General features: G+C 57.1%; 1 protein-coding gene across 1 annotated transcript in view; it reads right to left on the reverse strand.

The window, feature by feature from the left end:
* Nucleotides 1–340: 340 nt before the first annotated feature.
* ASTN1 (astrotactin 1) overlaps nt 341–16,822 on the reverse strand; it is a 48,219-nt gene continuing 31,737 nt past the window's right edge. Inside the window, exons 9-22 of the mRNA XM_068416772.1 lie at nt 12,356–12,430; nt 11,737–11,874; nt 10,798–10,948; nt 10,447–10,613; nt 10,056–10,250; nt 9,431–9,558; nt 7,627–7,731; nt 7,264–7,452; nt 3,006–3,274; nt 2,609–2,742; nt 1,763–1,914; nt 1,286–1,421; nt 1,065–1,165; nt 341–528 (exon numbers count right to left, since the gene is read on the reverse strand). Of these exons, the coding sequence (XP_068272873.1) occupies nt 341–528; nt 1,065–1,165; nt 1,286–1,421; nt 1,763–1,914; nt 2,609–2,742; nt 3,006–3,274; nt 7,264–7,452; nt 7,627–7,731; nt 9,431–9,558; nt 10,056–10,250; nt 10,447–10,613; nt 10,798–10,948; nt 11,737–11,874; nt 12,356–12,430 (2,128 nt within the window). The remainder of the gene's footprint in view (nt 529–1,064; nt 1,166–1,285; nt 1,422–1,762; nt 1,915–2,608; nt 2,743–3,005; nt 3,275–7,263; nt 7,453–7,626; nt 7,732–9,430; nt 9,559–10,055; nt 10,251–10,446; nt 10,614–10,797; nt 10,949–11,736; nt 11,875–12,355; nt 12,431–16,822) is intronic.

Raw genomic sequence — 16,822 nt, forward strand, 5'->3', positions numbered from 1 at the left:
GGAGCTACTGAGGGAAAAAAAGAGAATCCCATCCCCTTCCCTGCCTGCATGGCACAAACGGACTAAGCAAAACTCCAGAAACAGTATAGGGCTGGTGGGATGGACAAGGACAACGGGTTGACAATAGTCTACCATCTTCCACCTTGTCCTATGTTCATGGTCCTTCAAGGGAGATGGCTGGACCCCAACCATATCCAGCAAAAGAGGAACCCCACTGTGAGACTCTAAGCTCTATCATCAAACAAATCCATGAGATTTGCCAGTCACCTTCCCAGTGACCAACGAGGGAGAAGCCTGTTGGTGGGCAGGCCTGCCTACCTAGCCGACCCAGCTCCTGAGCCTACCTGGGCCCCAGCTCATCTTCACAGCGCCAGGTGAACTCCCCAAAGCTCTCATAGTGCTGGTTGTAGTGGTAAAGGACTCGGTGCAGGCTGGGGGAACCCAGGTCCAGCAGGGTGTTGTAGGCTGTTTGCTGCTCCTTGCCGCTGGTATAGCCGTTGAAGAGGTTGTAGATCTTGTCTGCTATTTCTAGGCAGAAGGACAGGGGTTATTCAGTGAGGTGCAAGGAAAGGCATGAACAAAGCCCACCAGGCTAAAGGTCAGCTCTAGGGAAACCAAGACCAGAGCCAAGATTTGTCCCCTGAGTTATGATTTACATCATATAGAGACAAGGTCCCAACGGAGGATCAACAGCAGTTGATACCATCGATTTACGAGCAGGCACACAACTGGTGTTTCTGGAGCACAGCCACCACCTATGCTACCAGTTGCTTTCCGGGCAGGACAGGCAGGTCGTATTGGCTGTTTTGGTATGTCCCGAGTGCTCTTCCCACCCCCCCACCCTCCCACCATCACAGAGTGTCTCTGCATTTGTTTGCAGAGAGGATGTGTGCCTCCCGCCACCCACCACACCAACCCTCAACACCATGTAGCTGCACCTGGGCCACCACGGGTGAAGGAGATGTTACATCCAGGACATGAGACACGTGCAGGGACATGCTGGAAGGGGGAACTCCCTGTTGCTGGTCCCAAGCATCACAGTCCAGCAGCTCCCTCCATCTCACCTTGGGCTTTCACATCATCTACCACGGGGCAGGGAGTCTTGACCGTCACATCACTGGACCTGGAGCGTCTTCCTGTGTTATCGACTCCCCAGAGCGTGAACCTGGCCGAGAAGGAAAAAGGTGAAGCTCTGGACTCCCAAGCCCTCATGCAAACACAGGCAGAAGCACCACGCTCAGGGCGATGGTGTTGCCACGGGCATGGCACAGGGGAGGGGACTCACATGTAGGTGGTGTCGGGCTCCAGGCAGCGAACAACGAGGGAGATGGTGGAGGAGAGCCTGTCAGGCACTTGGGCTGGCATGGCACAGGGTGACTTGGCGCCAGAGATGATGTCATCCACGAAGCTCAGCACCGTCTCTAGGGAGAGAGGACGTGCCGCGGGTGATGACACACATGTCCCTGGGGCTGTGCAGAGCCACTGAGGTCTATGCCTGCTACCACGCTGCCTGGTGCCCAGGGGGAACAAGGCTCATGCATGAGGTTGGTGCAGAGATGGACGCATTGCTTTTCCAGCAAGGCTCATCGCCACGGCGTGGAGCTGCCACTTCTGCAGCACGGTGGGCAGGAGAGGGGCTGCTTTCTCTTCCACAGGATACTGGATATGTTGCAGCATCCCCTTGCAAAGAGGAAGACAGAGGCCCTCCTCCAACATCTCCATCCCACCCTCCCCAGAGAGAGCCAGTGGAGTCCCCACTCACCAGTCTCCACCTTGGAGTGGTCCATCCTGTCGGTGACTTTCTCTTGACGGAGGAGGTAGTCGACAATCTGTACCCCAATGGGGGGCTCCGAATGCCCCCACTCCAGCACTACCAGCGTGCTGCTGGGCTCGTGAATGGTGGAGAGCCGCAGGCTGGGGGACAATGTCGGCTGGTCAGCATCTTGGGAGGGCAAGGTCTGCCGGCCACCCTCACTGCCCACCCACGCTCACCCTCACCCGTGTCTATCATCACCTTGCTGCTCCTCTGTGCCATAAAAAGGCAGCAAAACCACCAGGCTGAGGGGTGGGAGTGGTGGTGAGGACAACCTCTCCAGCTGGTGCCCATGGCTGGTGCAGAAGGCAGCATGAGTGTGTCCTGCCCGTGGTTGCTAGCACCACTCACTTTGCTGTGCAGACTACGTGCAAACGCACCAGAAATGAGTTGGTTTCTGTAAGGTAGCACCTAGGGACAGTTTTTGCATGACTCTCTCAGAGCAAAAGGGCTTCAAAGCCATTAACCTATGGGAGAGAGCAAGCTCAGGACACAAGTGACTCCCCCTCGCCAACCTCTCCTGGCTCTGGGCATGCTGGTCCCAAGGGGTCCTTCTCTGGGGTTACTCTACCAGGATGGATCCCAAACCAGGTCCCCAATCCTCAGCTGAATTTAGAAAAGACACTGCATCTCTGCACCCTTTGCCTGATTTCCAGGTCCCCCTCCCTGCTTGCAAACCTGCCCCATAAAGCCACCCCAGCCCCACCACCTCCTGCCACCATGCTGTTGGCCATTGCCGCCTCCTCCCAGACCCATCACACCAAGAGGCCAGGCTGGGCACGCGTGGAGACCTACATGGGGTGTGGGAGAGGCGCGCAGGTGGGCAGCCCGTCAGCCCCGAAGGCACTCGAGTCGCAGCGGCACCAATCCTCGATCACATCCCCGCTGCCTGAGCACCACAGCGAGCTCATGGTGGCCTCCTGCAAGAGCTGGAAGAGAGAAGGGGGTGAGCACCAGGCAGATGAGCTCCCATCCCACTGCCGCTCAAGTCAGTGCTCATCCATTTCCCAGTGGGTGAAGCCAAAATGGTCCATCACGGTCCATCCGCCCTGGGGAGCAGGGCTGGCCAGCAGGCAAGGGCTGCCATGGCTTCACATGATGCCACCAGGGCAAGCTGCCTGCAAAGACCACCCCAATGCTGTCCTACCACCCCCCGTGCCCACCCCACCACCCCCACCCCACGGCTCCTCACCCGCTGGGTCTGGTTGTTGGTGACCAGCTCATAGATGGGGGCCGCTTTGGTGACCTCCAGCAGGATGGGCTCGGCTGGCGCATCGGGCCCGGAGGCGACGTGGCAGAGTGGGCAGGAGGAGGGGCAGCGCCCGCGGCTCTGGCACTCCATCCGCACGCCGGCCGCCATGCGCTTGGTGCCCGACTCGGAGAGACTGGCGATGTACTCGGGGAAGGTGAGCACCTTGGGGTCCCGCTCGCGCTCCTCCGACTCGTCCGAGGGGGAGTTGCCTGGAGGACAGGGGAACAAGGGGCACCAGGGTGGGCTCCGAGCCGTCAATAAGGGGATGTGAGGGGGCTAGAGCCCTGCCTTGCGCCCAGGAGAGAGGAAGGGCTCCCAGAGACCCCCCTGTATCCTTAAGAGCTCCCCCTTGCTCGTAGGGATGAAATGCTCACTGGTCTTCAGAGCAGGAATCAGGACTGGGAAGTCAACCTTAGCCTTTGCCATCGCAGGTCCTTTTGTCTCCCCATGCCTCAGTTTCCCCAGCCCTTCCCCTGACACTGGGACGGGCCACCCTTGCAGCAGATCCCCACAAGAGGGAGCCTTCTTCATGTGGCTGGAGACTCGTGAAGGACCTGCCCGGGCACCTTCACCCCCTGCTGACACCCTGCCAAAACACTCTGCTGCAAAAGCCCTCCTGGCCCACCAGCTGATTTCTTTGCTCAACTCCCTCGGTTCCCAAGGGCCTCCATCGAAGTCAATGTGACAGACCATGTTGGAGACCAGAGGATGAGTGTCAGACCAGGGTGCACAGCAACGGTGCTGACTCGGTCCCTCCCCCTCCAAAGATCTGCAGCCAGCAGCACCGAAGAGCTCAAAATGAGCAGAGAAGACTTGCCAGTGCCTCACAATGCCCAGATGGCTCCTGAGATGGCTACAAAGCCACCAAGCCCCTCTCCAGCCCCTCCACCCCACCTCAGGGGAAGGGAGATGGGGAGCAGTTCTCTTTCGGGAGGTGGCTCAAGCCTGGCTCTTCCTGTCTCTCCATACATCACGGGGCATGATGGAGGTGGGCAAAGGGGCAGCCAGGAAGGTCTTTCCTCAAGGGCTTAGCTTAGAGAGCACCATCACAGAGCAAAAGTGGTGAGGTGGAGGCAGATATGTTCATCACCGGACTGTGGTGAGGCTGAAGGCTCTGTTTACCCTCGTCCCCTGCACACCCTCATGTAACCCTGCAACCCAACAGGCTCAGAAGAAAGATCTGCAGCTGGAAAGCATTGCCACAGGCTGCGCTTCTCCCAGCTCTGCGCAGAGGTGCCCGGTGCTGGGCGCCACCGTGTCCCCATCGTACAGGGCAGCGAGCCAGACCCTGGGCTTGGGGGGGCTTTTCTCCAGCACTCCCATAGCAGGAAATATTTGGACACAAGAGGAAAAGTCCTGGCACGGCAGACAAGAAGGTCGGATCTGTCTGTCACTGCTGTGCCCTGGCTGGCATCACCCTGCCGCTGCGAGCCTCATCATGCGGGCATGGTGGCATTGGGTCGATGGTTGGACTTGATGATCTTTTAGGTCTTTTCCACCCTTAACAATTCTATGATTCTATGATTCTGTGCAGGGGAACGGTGCTTTTCATCCAAAAGCCCTACCAAAGGGTGTCCTGGGCTCTGCACCAAAGAAAGAAGGGCCCAGTGGGGCCATCGGTGATGTCCAAGGTGGGGTCAGAGGAAGCCAAAGGATGCCCAGGCAAAGCCTCGCCCCTGGGCAGGCTCAGGGTGGCACCAACGGTGGCTTGGTACAGGTTGGCTGCTGGGGGGAGCCGCCGGGGAGCATGGCCACGGCTAAATAGGAAGATCCCAGGCAACTAGCAGTAGGACAAGAGGACACAGCCTCAAGCTTCGCCAGGGGAGGGTCAGGTTGGACATTAGGAAGCATTTCTTCTCAGCAAGGGTCATTAGGCATTGGAAGGGGCTGCCCAGGGAGGTGGTGGAGTCCCCATCTCTGGAGGTGTTTAAGAAAAGCCTGGACATGGCACTTAGTGCTATGGTCTAGTTGACATGGTGGTGTCAGGGCAATGGTTGGGACTTGATGACCCCAGAGGTCTCTTCCAACCTGATTGATTCTGTGATTCTGTGATCTTGCTATTGCAAGGGTTTGCTGAGAAATGGGCCAGCGCTGGCCTATCCTCAAGACTCCTGCAAAGAAAACAAGGCTGTTAAACAAAACCCGGGGTACGAGAGCATTGCTCCGCTCCCCCAGAGAGCTGGAAATGGATCTGTTTTGGGGCTGGCTGTGAATTGCAGCTGAGCAGGCAGCGAGGGAAAGCAGAGGAGCCAGGGAATGATTTGTCTCTTGCAATTTCTCAATCGATATCCAGCTCCTGACGTGTGCAAACAAAAAGCAAAGGAGGGAAAGTGGCAGGTGCCAAGGCGAAACCGAAATGCGATATTGTGGGTGGAAAGAGACTGCCAGACCTGAAAAGCCTCCAAGTAGGAAATTCAAAGAGGAGGAAATTGCAGGAGAAAAAAAAAAAAAAAAAGACTTGCAATCAAAAGATGCTACATCTGGAGACAGCCCACAGCAAAACAGCAACGGGTCTGTACTCTCGCAGGTGGGCTTGGGAAGATGTCCAGGCTCCAGAAGGTCTGAGCCTGCAGGATCCAGACTAAGGCTCAGAAAGGAGCTTTTCCCACACAAGAGCCCTGGAGAGAAAACAAATGTCTCCGCGGCTGGGGCACAGCAAGAGCAGCACCGTAGGCTGGTGCCAATACTGAGAATTACGAAGCTTCATGATGGAAATGATGTGGCGGCCACGGTGTCTGTGAGCTCCAAGCTCACGCTGCCTGCACCCAGGAGCTCCTGGGCAGGGGACAGCAAACCAAGGACACCTGAAAAGCACCTCTGGAGTGAGTCCAGAGAAGGGCAATGGAGCTGGTGAAGGGTCTGGAGCACAAGTGTGATGAGGAGCGGCTGAGGGACCTGGGGGTGTTTAGCCTGGAGAAAAGGAGGCTCAGGGGAGATCTTCTCGCTCTTTACAACTACCTGAAAGGAGGGTGTAACGAGGGGAGGTTGGTCTCTTCTCCCAGGTAACAAGTGACAGGATGAGAGGAAATGGCCTCAAGTTGTGCCAGGGGAGGTTTAGATTGGAGATCAGGGACAATTTCTTCACGGAAAGGGTTGTCAGGCATTGGAATGGGCTACCCAGGGAGGTGGTGGAGTCGCCATCCCTGAAGGTGTTTAAGGAAAGACTGGACATGGCACTTAGTGCCATGGTCTAGTTGACATGGTGATGTTAGGTCAAAGGTTGGACTCGATGGTCCCAGAGGTCTCCTCCAACCTGGTCAATTCTGTGATTCGATTCCAATTCTGTGATTCAAAAAAGCAGCAGCTCCGCTCGGCATCCCCCGTGTCTGGGCTCGGGAGCTGGCTCTCACTGGCTGCCCAAGCCTGGGTGGTGCAACCCAACATCCCCAGCACAGGCAGCAAAATGCCCACAGGCAGCTTTGCAAAGGCCAGCGCAAGAGGAGATGCCGTGGCCCTGGTGACAGCCGGCAGCAGCAAGCCTCTGCTTTAGGAAAGCTCGTGTCCAAACTAGCCATCACCCGCCTGCAAAACCCCTTCCACGGGGGAGCCGCCACACCTCACAGAATCAACCAGGTTGGAAGAGCCCTCTGGGATCATCGAGTCCAACCATTGCCCTGACACCACCATGGCAACTAGACCATGGCACTAAGTGCCATGTCCAGTCTTTTCTTAAACACCTCCAGAGATGGTGACTCCACCACCTCCCTGGGCAGCGAGGGCTCTGGGGGGGATGCAGCAGTGCCGGGTGCCCTCTGCACCGTGGTGAACCTCCCCGTCCATAGCTGGTTTCCAGACGTTAAAAGCACAGCGCTGACAGCACATTAGGGGGAGGAAAGTCTGGCCGTGGGATGCGAGTGGAAGAGAGCAGATATGGTAGAGACAAGAGGAAGGAAGGAACAGGATTAAAGACAAATAACAGTTAAGTCCAGAATCAGGCGGGACGGCTTGGTGGGATTAGTGCATCCATCTTTCATCTCCCTGGGGATAAGGATATTTATCTTCCTTTCTGGCCCAGACTAATGCCTGCTGCAGTCCACAGGAGTCCTTTGGCTGGCTTCAAAGGGTGCGAGAGTGGGGTGTAATTCAGAGCCCCTGACGTGGGCTGGGCACTGTCCCTGCTATGCCGAAAGCAAACCCAGCTTCCCGCTCCCATGGGGTGGCTGTGGGGACCCTTCCTGGGGATGAGCAGGGCTCCTACCTTTGCTGATGTCCTCGTACTCCAGCCAGAGCTGCCGCTGGACCTGCCTGTTGGGATACCAGATGGAGCAGGACTCCTCGAAGCCGTACACTGCCTCCTGGATGTAGTGGTTGCCAAACTGGTCCAGCAGCGCCACGAAATCTCCACGGGAGGTGGCCCCGTCCAGAGAATGGAGCGCGTTGCTGAAGGCTGAGGAGGGGATGGGGGGAGATGCTCAGATCCCAAAGGATCCCAAGCCCTTGCCACCTCCCTACACACCTGCGATGGGCAACCAATCTCTGAGCCCACCACCTGCCAGAAGAAGGCTGTCTGTCCTCTCGCCACCCCTTTTTCCCATCTTCCCCCCCAGCCCCGCACGCTTACACTGGGAGATGGTCAGCTGGTTGAGCCGGACGTGGTACATGACTGACTGCACCTTCCAGTGCTGCAAGAGGGGGTACCCGGACACCTCACTGAAGTTCACCATCCCTGTTGGAGAGAGGACACAGAGGCTCAGTGCTGCTGCCCAGGGACACCTTGCCGTGGGGACACTGCGGTGGCCACAGCCCCTCGTGCCGTGCTTAGGGCAACGCAGCCAGCGGGGTGGGAAGGGGCTGGGGGAAGGACTGTCCCCCCAGGGAGGCACTCGGAGCTGAGGGTCAGCTGGTCCCCGGCAATTAAAATCATGGCTTTGAAGGAAAACACGTGGGCTCGTTTCATCCTGCCGGCTGGGGCTCTGCCTCGGAAGATAACGAGCGTCCTCCCGCATCCCCTCCTGCTTCCTTCCCAGCGCCCGCTCCCAAGACATGCCCAGGTGCGCTAATTATTTCACTAATGAGAGTTGCGCTTTTTAATGAGCTGTTTGCAGGCCTGGGGACGGTCACCGTCACGCCACGTGTGCAGCCAACCGAGAGGCCCTGGGGTCCCCTTTGGCGGGACACACGCGTATGGGAGAAACCACACGCCTGCTGATGCTCCTGCTCCCTCAGGGTATTATGGCAACGCTGGAGCTGAGCAGGACCCGGGGTTTCTCCCCCTTCCCGTTTTCCAGACGTTTAAGTGTGTGTTAGGGGAGCTAGAAATTCACAGAATCACAGAATCAATCAGGTTGGAAGAGCCCTCTGGGATCATCGAGTCCAACCATTGCCCTGACACCACCACGTCAACTAGACCATGGCACTAAGTGCCATGTCCAGGCTTTTCTTAAACCCCTCCAGAGATGGGGACTCCACCACCTCCCTGGGCAGCCCCTTCCAATGGCTAATGACCCTTGCTGAGAAGAAATGCTTCCTAATGTCTAACCTGAACCTCCCATGGCAAAGCTTGAGGCTGTGTCCTCTTGTCCTATCGCTAGTTGCCTGGGAGAAGAGGCCGACTCTCACTTCACTACAACCTCCCTTCAGGTAGTTGTAGACTGCACTAAGGTCACCTCTGAGCCTCTTCTTCTCCAGGCTAAACAACCCCAGCTCCCTCAGCCGTTCCTCGTAGGTCAGACCCTCCAGACCCTTCACCAGCTTGGTCGCCCTCCTCTGGACTCGCTCCAACACCTCAACATCTTTCTTGAAGTGCAGGGCCCAGAACTGGACACAGTATTCAAGGTGTGGCCTCACCAGTGCTTAGTACAGAGGGACGACATCTTCCAAAACACCTTACTATCCACATCCCTCATCTAGTAGCTGCCTGGCATCCTCAGCCACTTCAGCCAACAGCAACAAGCCCCAAGGAAACAAAGGCTATTATGGGGTGCTGGCAACTTGGTGGAAGAAAGGTAAATCCTTGAAGGTTGTCTAGGAATCCATGATAACCCCATCGCTCATGGCCCACGACGCTCTGGCAGGACAAACCGAAACATTCTGGTTTGGTTGCAGCAGGTCTTGGATGCTTCATTACACCAAATGGTTTCTGATTTGGAAATCAAATGAAAGGGATTTGGGAAACTTTTTTGCAAAAACCCCCAATATCCAACGGATGCTTGAGCTTCGACACCACACAATTAATTTACAGCTGCTCCATCATTTTTAATGCCTTCCTCTTCCCGCTGCTGCTGCTGCAGGTGAGTGTGGGATGCTAAAGCCAGACTGGATATATCCCACGGTAGATATGTCCCCTGGGAGGGTTCGGTGCCAAAGCCGGGCACGCCAGCAGCAGCCCCATTGGGAGAGGCGCGGGTCCAACCGGATTGACTCACCAGTGAGGAACTCGGGGTCGGGCGTGGGGTCGGAGAGCTCCTCTTGGCACTGGTTCTCCAGGGGCACCGTGGCCACCACCACCCCATCCGGCAGCTGCTGCTCCAGGCCCCGGGCAAAGTTGTTCTGCCTGGAAGTTAATTGCAGAGAGGAAGGCAGGGCTGGAGGACAGGGGAACTGCCTGGGGTCATCCTCACTAGCCAGTGACCCATCCCAAAAAGCCACCCAGCACCAAGCCTTTCCTTTGGGCACAGGTTACAAAGATCATAGAATCAGAAGGGTTTGGGTTGGAAGGGACCTCAAAGACCATCCAGTTCCAACCCCCCTGCCACGTGCAGGGATACCTTCCATCAGACCAGGTTGCTCCAAGCCTCATCCAACGTGGCCTTGAACACTGCCAGGGAGGGGGCCCCCACAGCTTCTCTGGGCAAAGATGTCTGCTCTCGATGGAAAGCTTCAGATGTGCCCTCCCCACCAGCGCCTCCATCTCCTGTGCAGCTTGGCCAGACGTGGATGGACCAGGCAGTCTGCTAAGGTCCAGCCCCAGGCTGCTTCCCATGCCTTCTTCTGGGAGAGGATGGTGAGGTCTGACCCTGCTGGGGTCACCTCCCCATGTTCCCAACTCACCTGAACGTCCCTTTGAGCACCTGCCCCGCAGCCACCTCCTTGGAGTGGTTGTTGTAGCCATAGAAGATCTCCCCGAAGAGTGTCTGGTTCATGGGCAGCTCACGGGGCTCGCCACAGTCCCCTCCCTCGGGGCACGACTCCGAGATGAGCTGGCATGACCGCCCGTCCGTGCCTAGCTTGTAGTCCTCAATGCACCTGGGAAGTCAGCACGGGGTCCACCATCAGCTGCAGCCCCAGTCGGTGGGGACTGGGGCCACCAAGCCACCCCAGCAGGGACACTGGGAACAGAGGAGACCCTCCCTCCCAACCCCACAAGCTCAGGGTGGCAGCGGCAAGGTACAGCAGCACCTCAGGGGTGTCCCTGTGGCCGGGGCAGTGATGGGTCACTCACCCGCAGAACATGAGGATGTTGTAGAGCAGGGGCTCCTCAGGCAGGGGGACCATCTGCTGCAGGCACAGCTGCTCGCAGCCCCCGTTGAAGCCATCCGAGCAGTCCACGCCGACGTGACGGTCGTAGCAGCCTGTGCCATCCTTCATGGGGCTCAGTCCCGTCGGGCACTGGCAAGGGTGGGGGAAGCGAAAGGTGAAGCCCCGAGGAAGAAACCTTCCCGCTGCAAAACCAACCCCAAAATATCCATCCCGAGGTGATGGGAAGGGAGGAAGAACGCAGCCCTTCCCCTTCTGCCCTCCCCCTCCTTGCTCACACCGAAGGAGACTTGCGGGTCCCCGGGGGGCCACGCACCACGCAGCCCGTCGAGTCCAGCTTGCGGTCCGAGATGCAGCGGAAGTTCTTGCTGCAGCCCCCGTTGTCCCGTGAGCAGTCGCGGACGGGGCCGAAGGAGTCAAGGAGGACCTCCAGGCTGTCGAAGGAGGAGGAGGTCATCAGCTCTTCCCTGCAGGGAGGAGGAGGAGGAGGTGTGTCACTGCTCTGATGAGACGGCGCAAACATGTGCACGGCCACAGCTGCCCCGTGGGTTTATCCAGAGCTCAGGATTCCCTCAGGCTGACGCTGAAGTGAATGGCAGCCAAGCTTTTAGAGGGACGCAGGAGATACTGAGCTGAGGAGAGCTACCTCCAAAGGTTCAGCTTTGCAGGCACTGAAGAGGGGCAGGATAATGCACAAACTAATCTCCACCTGCAAAATGCGGGGTGGGGATCCCTGCTCTCATCAACCCCCACGTGCATTGGGTTGGTCACAGAATCACAGAATCAGTCAGGTTGGAAGAGCCCTCTGGGATCATCGACTCCAACCATTGCCCTGACACCACCATGGCAACTAGACCAGGGCACTAAGTGCCATGTCCAGTCTTTTCTCAAACACCTCCAGAGATGGTGACTCCACCACCTCCCTGGGCAGCCCCTTCCAATGGCTAATGACCCTTGCTGAGAAGAAATGCTTCCTAATGTCCAACCTGAACCTCCCCTGGCAAAGCTTGAGGCTGTGTCCTCTTGTCCTATCGCTAGTTGCCTGGGAGAAGAGGCCAACTCCCACTTCACTACAACCTCCCTTCAGGTAGTTGTAGACTGCAATAAGGTCATCCCTAAGCCTCCTTTTCTCCAGGCTAAACAACCCCAGCTGGGTTCCTCTCGCTCCAGGGACGCAGCACCAGTATATTTGCTGAAACGCCTCCTAAACGTCCTCATCCCACCATCGAACCTACCTGACCTCCACCGCACCTACCTGACCTCCACCGCGTCCTCCATCACCGTCATGTCGGTCTTGCACTTGGCCGAGGGGTTGATGGCCAGCTCAGCTGGTGGGATGACAAAGCTCTTGCTCAGCGGCAGCCACATGCCTTCCCCCAGGGTGTAGGTGAACCTGCCAGGGAGAGCAGCAAAGGCGGGCATGAAGTGAACCGCTGAGCCTTGAGGGATGACTCTACCCAAAACCAAGCCCTTGAACCTACCCCCTGCCCTGCAGGGATGCCAGCCCGACAAAAGGCAGATGGGAAGCATAAAGTGGGGTCACTCTTCCGAATGCACCCAAATGACCCCAAAAAGCACACATAATTTAGGCAATTAAAAAAAAAAGTCAGACACTTCTTTTTTCAGTAGCAATCCTCCTTCAGAGCCTAAACTTCACTCTCATCACAGATAGGGAGGAGAAACCAGGTGCTGGGCATCCAGCATCCCACATAGCAGCTGTGGGAGGACCTTCCCAGCCACGCTCGCATGTCCCCAGGAGGTGGCACAGGACAGCCGTGCTCAGCCCTGCCAGCTGAGGGACCAGCCTGCCTCTATGCCCCGACTCAGATTTTTGAGCCCCAAAATGTGCTGACCACGTTGCCTTCACCACTTACCGAAAAATCTTGTCGGATGGCTGCTCACCCAGCACCAAGTCAAAGCCACGCTGGAAGATGGTGTATGGCCAAGGCCTGGAAGAGAAACCCAAGAGCATCACACCAGCATCACACCTGCACCGCCCAAAATCATAGAATCACAGAATCACAGACTGGTTTGGGTTGGAAGGGACCTTAAAGACCATCTAGTTCCAACCCCCCTGCCACGGGCAGGGACACCTTCCACCAGACCAGGTTGCTCCAACCTGGCCTTGAACACTGCCAGGGAGGGGGCAGCCACAGCTTCTCTGGGCAACCTGGGCCAGTGTCTCACCACACTCACAGGAAAGAATTTCTTCCTAAAACGCTTCCTCCACTTAGCCCCCAGCTCACGAGCAGAGGGGTCCTGGGACAAGACCGCTCAAACCAAGCCAGGACAAGGCATTAAAATAGCCCCACAGTCAAAACCTTAATTTTGGGGTTCCTACAACATCAGATCCTCACCCCAGCCCCAACCCACCAACAGGCTGGTGGCATGTCACATCCTTCATTTTGGGATACGGCACACTCCCGTCCCTCCAGCAGCCGCAAGCCTCACACTTCTGCGCGCTCGGGTACCACCCACCCAGCTCCAGTTTTAGGGCTTTGCAACACAGCCATCAAACCACAAAAAGGAAACCAAAACGCTGCTGAACCCTCTCTCTGCAAGGCTTTTGCAAGGGAGCACGTCAGGTCTGGGGCCGCAGCTTCACCACCTGCCTGATTCCCCTGGGGTTTCATTTTGTCAGTAGCCCCCACGGGACTTTGCAAAGGGGTCTGGCAGACAAGCTGGAAGTTTAGAGCCAAGCAGGAGGCTGGAGAGCTGATGGTTCCATTTTCTCCACCCCTGCTGCCCTAGACAGCACAGGGTGATGTGCAACCATGACTCAGTGGCCAGTGCCCTTCGGTAGGATGCCCACAGCCGCGACAGAAAGGGTCATTAGACATTGGAAGGGGCTGCCCAGGGAGGTGGTGGAGTCAACATCTCTGGAGGGGTTTAAGAAAAGACTGGACATGGCACTTAGTGCCGTGGTCTAGTTGCCATGGTGGTGTCAGGGCAATGGTTGGACTCAATGATCCCAGAGGGCTCTTCCAACCTGACTGATTGATTGATTGATTGATTGATACCTCAGGACACGCATCCCACCACAGCACGGCCCCGCTGGCAGAGCAGCATTTGCAGAGCGAGGGCAAGCACAGAGACCCGATCACGGTGGGCTTTGAATCAGGCAACAGGAACCCCGCTCCCAAACCCTAAAGCTCCAAATCCCCTTTGCAAGAGCTCAAAGCTGGGGAAAGAAAGATTTTTTTCCATCCTGTCACATCGCTGCTGTTAAAATTCAGGGTGAGAGCATCGGGTGCCACCGACAAGCCCAGGGATTTTCTCCAGAGGCAATTACAGCTCTGGTGCACAAGCACTTTAATTTCTAATCTGAAGTTATTTCAGCAAGGACAAAAACAACCCAAAACCCCCAAATCCTGATTGCAGGATTACAGCGCGCTGTCTCATTTCCTCGCTGGGATACAATGCTGCTTTCCTGTCGGGTCGGCTGGGAATGGGGGATTACATTCAGCCCGCAGATCAGATTGCCCCAAACGAGGTCAGCTTCAGCTGGAAAGAGACGTGCTTCGCGCCTCCGCCTTCCAGCGCGCCCGCGGATGGGTTCTGTTCTTGTTTCTTGGGAGCACGCAGGGCAGGGAACAAAAGCAGAGGCAGTGGTGGCCACCAGACCTCTGCCAGATGGCACATCTGACAGCCCATGGATGCCGACATGGCCTGGACATGCAGCCAGTGGGCTTGGACCTGCTTGGGAGATGGAAATCAGTGCCCAGGCCAGGATCCATCCAGCCAGGGTGCAATTTCCACTCAGGGCCCTGCACTTCAAGAACAATGTTGAGGTGTTGGAGCGAGTCCAGAGGAGGGTGACTGAGCTGGTGAAGGGTCTGGAGGGTCTGACCTACAAGGAATGGCTGAGGGAGCTGGGGTTCAGCCTTTAACCTACTTGGCAGGGGACAACGAATGCTGCCAGGCACCACTGAGTCTGCAAGGACGTGGTACCTTCTGCAGGGAAGCCCTGGGACGGTCTCCATACAAGACCTCCAGCTCAACAAGAGGCCCTCATCCATCCTCATCTCCGAGGAAGCTCTCCAGGAGCTCAGTGCTGACATTTCCACCCATACACCCTTGCTGACTCGTGCCTTCTGCTGTAGAGGACGGGGAGAGATCTCCTCCCTCAGCTCACCTCACCTCCTCCATCACTGCCTTTTGCCCCCTGCGCCTCTGCTGCTCTTTCACCTCCTCCTTCCTCTCCTGTGCACGCAAGCGTGTGCCCTCCCGGCTGTCTCCCTCCCCACTTTCTGTGATCACCGGAGGCACCTCGCTGCTCTGGGTTTTGTTGCTCTTGGCAGGTTTTTGGTTGCCTGGTCTTCAGAGCTCACAAAGTTAAGCGGGACTGATCAGAAGCAGCTCTGCGCCTGATCAGGTTGGATTAAACGGGCCAGAAATGACAGCTCTTGGCTCCCTGCAAGCCTTGGCACTCAGGCAGGCATCTGAAACAACAAAACGGGGGACCACCAGGGCAGCTGAGATCCAGCAAACCTCCCACACACAGTTCCCACGGCCACAGTGCTGCCAGTGCATCCCCAGGGTGATCTTCAGGCCTCTGTCCAATGTTTGATAACCTTTCAGTGAAGAAATTGTTCCTGATCTCCAATCTAAACCTCCCCTGGCACAACTTGAGGCTGTTTCCTCTCGTCCTGTCACTTGTTACCTGAGAGAAGAGACCGACCCCCACCTCGCTACACCCTCCTTCCAGGAGTTGTAGAGAGCGAGAAGGTCTCCCCTCAGCCTCCTTTTCTCCAGGCTAAACACCCCCAGGTCCTTCAGCCGCTCCTCATCACACTTGTGCTCCAGACCCTTCACCACCTTCGTTGCCCTTCTCTGGACTCGCTCCAGCACCTCAAGGTCTTTCTTGGAGTGAGGGGCCCAAAACTGCACCCAGGATTCGAGGTACGGCCTCACCAGTGCCAAGTCCAGGGGGACAATCCCTGCCCTAGTCCTGCTGGCCACACTAGTGCTGATACAAGCCAGGATGCTGGTGGCCTTCTTGGCCACCTGGGCTCACTGCTGGCTCATATTCACCGGCCATCAACCAACACCCCCAGGTCTCTTTCCGCCAGGCACTTTCCAGCCACTCTCCCCCCAGCCTGTAGCGGTGCGGGGGGTTGTTGTGCCCCAAGTGCAGGACCCGACACTTGGCCTTGTTGACCCTCACACAGTGGCCTCAGCCCATCAATCCAGCCTGTCCAGACCCCTCTGCAGAGCCTTCCTGCCCTCCGGGAGATCCACACTCCCACCCAGCTTGGTGTCATCTGCAAACTGACTTGAGGGTGCCCTCGATCCCCTCGTCCAGATCATTAATAAAGGTATTAAACAGGGCTGGCCCCAGCACTGAGCCCGGGGAACACCACTTGTGACTGGCCACCAACTCCTGCAGCCCCAGGACCCCCTCCCCACAGCGGGGACCCATGAAGACCCAAAGCCACCCTGATGGGTGCTGAGCAGAGACAGACGTGACACAAGCACCGAGCTGCCAAATTCTCCCACCAGCGATGCCCGTCCCAGCTCCTCCCCAACTTCGCTTCTCTTTGCAATGGCTTTGCCCGGGCTTCAGCTGCCAAAGCCTCTCCCCTTCCCACCCTCCCACCCCCTGCCATCCCTTCCAAGCAGCTCTTTATTAAAAATGCTAATGCCAGCACTTTCTCCCCGGGCTGCCCATAAATCTGTGAGGAGAATGGGGCGGGAGGAGGAGGCGGATGGGTGGTTTGGTGAAAGAATCTGAAAGAAAGAGGAGCTTTTTAGCTGGCTGTCCTTCAAGCTCGCAAAGCCGAGGCATGCAGCAGGGGATGGAGAGAGGCAGAGGGGGGAAAAGAAAGGTAGGAGAAGGGGTGGGGGGAAAAAGAGAAGAAAAGGCGGGGGGGAGTGAAAAAGAGGAAAAGAAAAGACTTTAAGCAGGAACAGTGCTGTCCTTGTCACTTCACCATGTCCCCAGCTGCTCTGTGGGGTGGGGACAGAAGGAGCAGGTGCACGGCCATGGAGGGGGATAACCGTGGGCAAAGAGAAGTGGCACCACGGGGAGGGGAGGTGGGCGAGCAGGCAGGGGCTGTTGCGCTAATTGAGGTCCTGCACTGGAAAAAAAGGCTGTGGGTTGGAGAAAGGGGTAACTTGCCCTGCACGGGAGGAGGGCTGGGGTGGTCCCCGCCTGGCACCACTGAAGAGGCTGACAGTGCCCAGCAAGGCACATTCGCCAAATTACCTTAAACTGGCCTAAAACGGGGGTGAAGCGCATTACAAGTTGAAAGGGCACGTTGATAAAGACCCCTCAAGTACAGACCATCTTAAATCTCATCGGGGTGTCTGAAAAGGGCACCCAGGCAAGGGGTGGGAAA

Source organism: Nyctibius grandis, chromosome 21 (assembly GCF_013368605.1).
Source record: "Nyctibius grandis isolate bNycGra1 chromosome 21, bNycGra1.pri, whole genome shotgun sequence".
Taxonomy (NCBI): domain Eukaryota; kingdom Metazoa; phylum Chordata; class Aves; order Nyctibiiformes; family Nyctibiidae; genus Nyctibius; species Nyctibius grandis.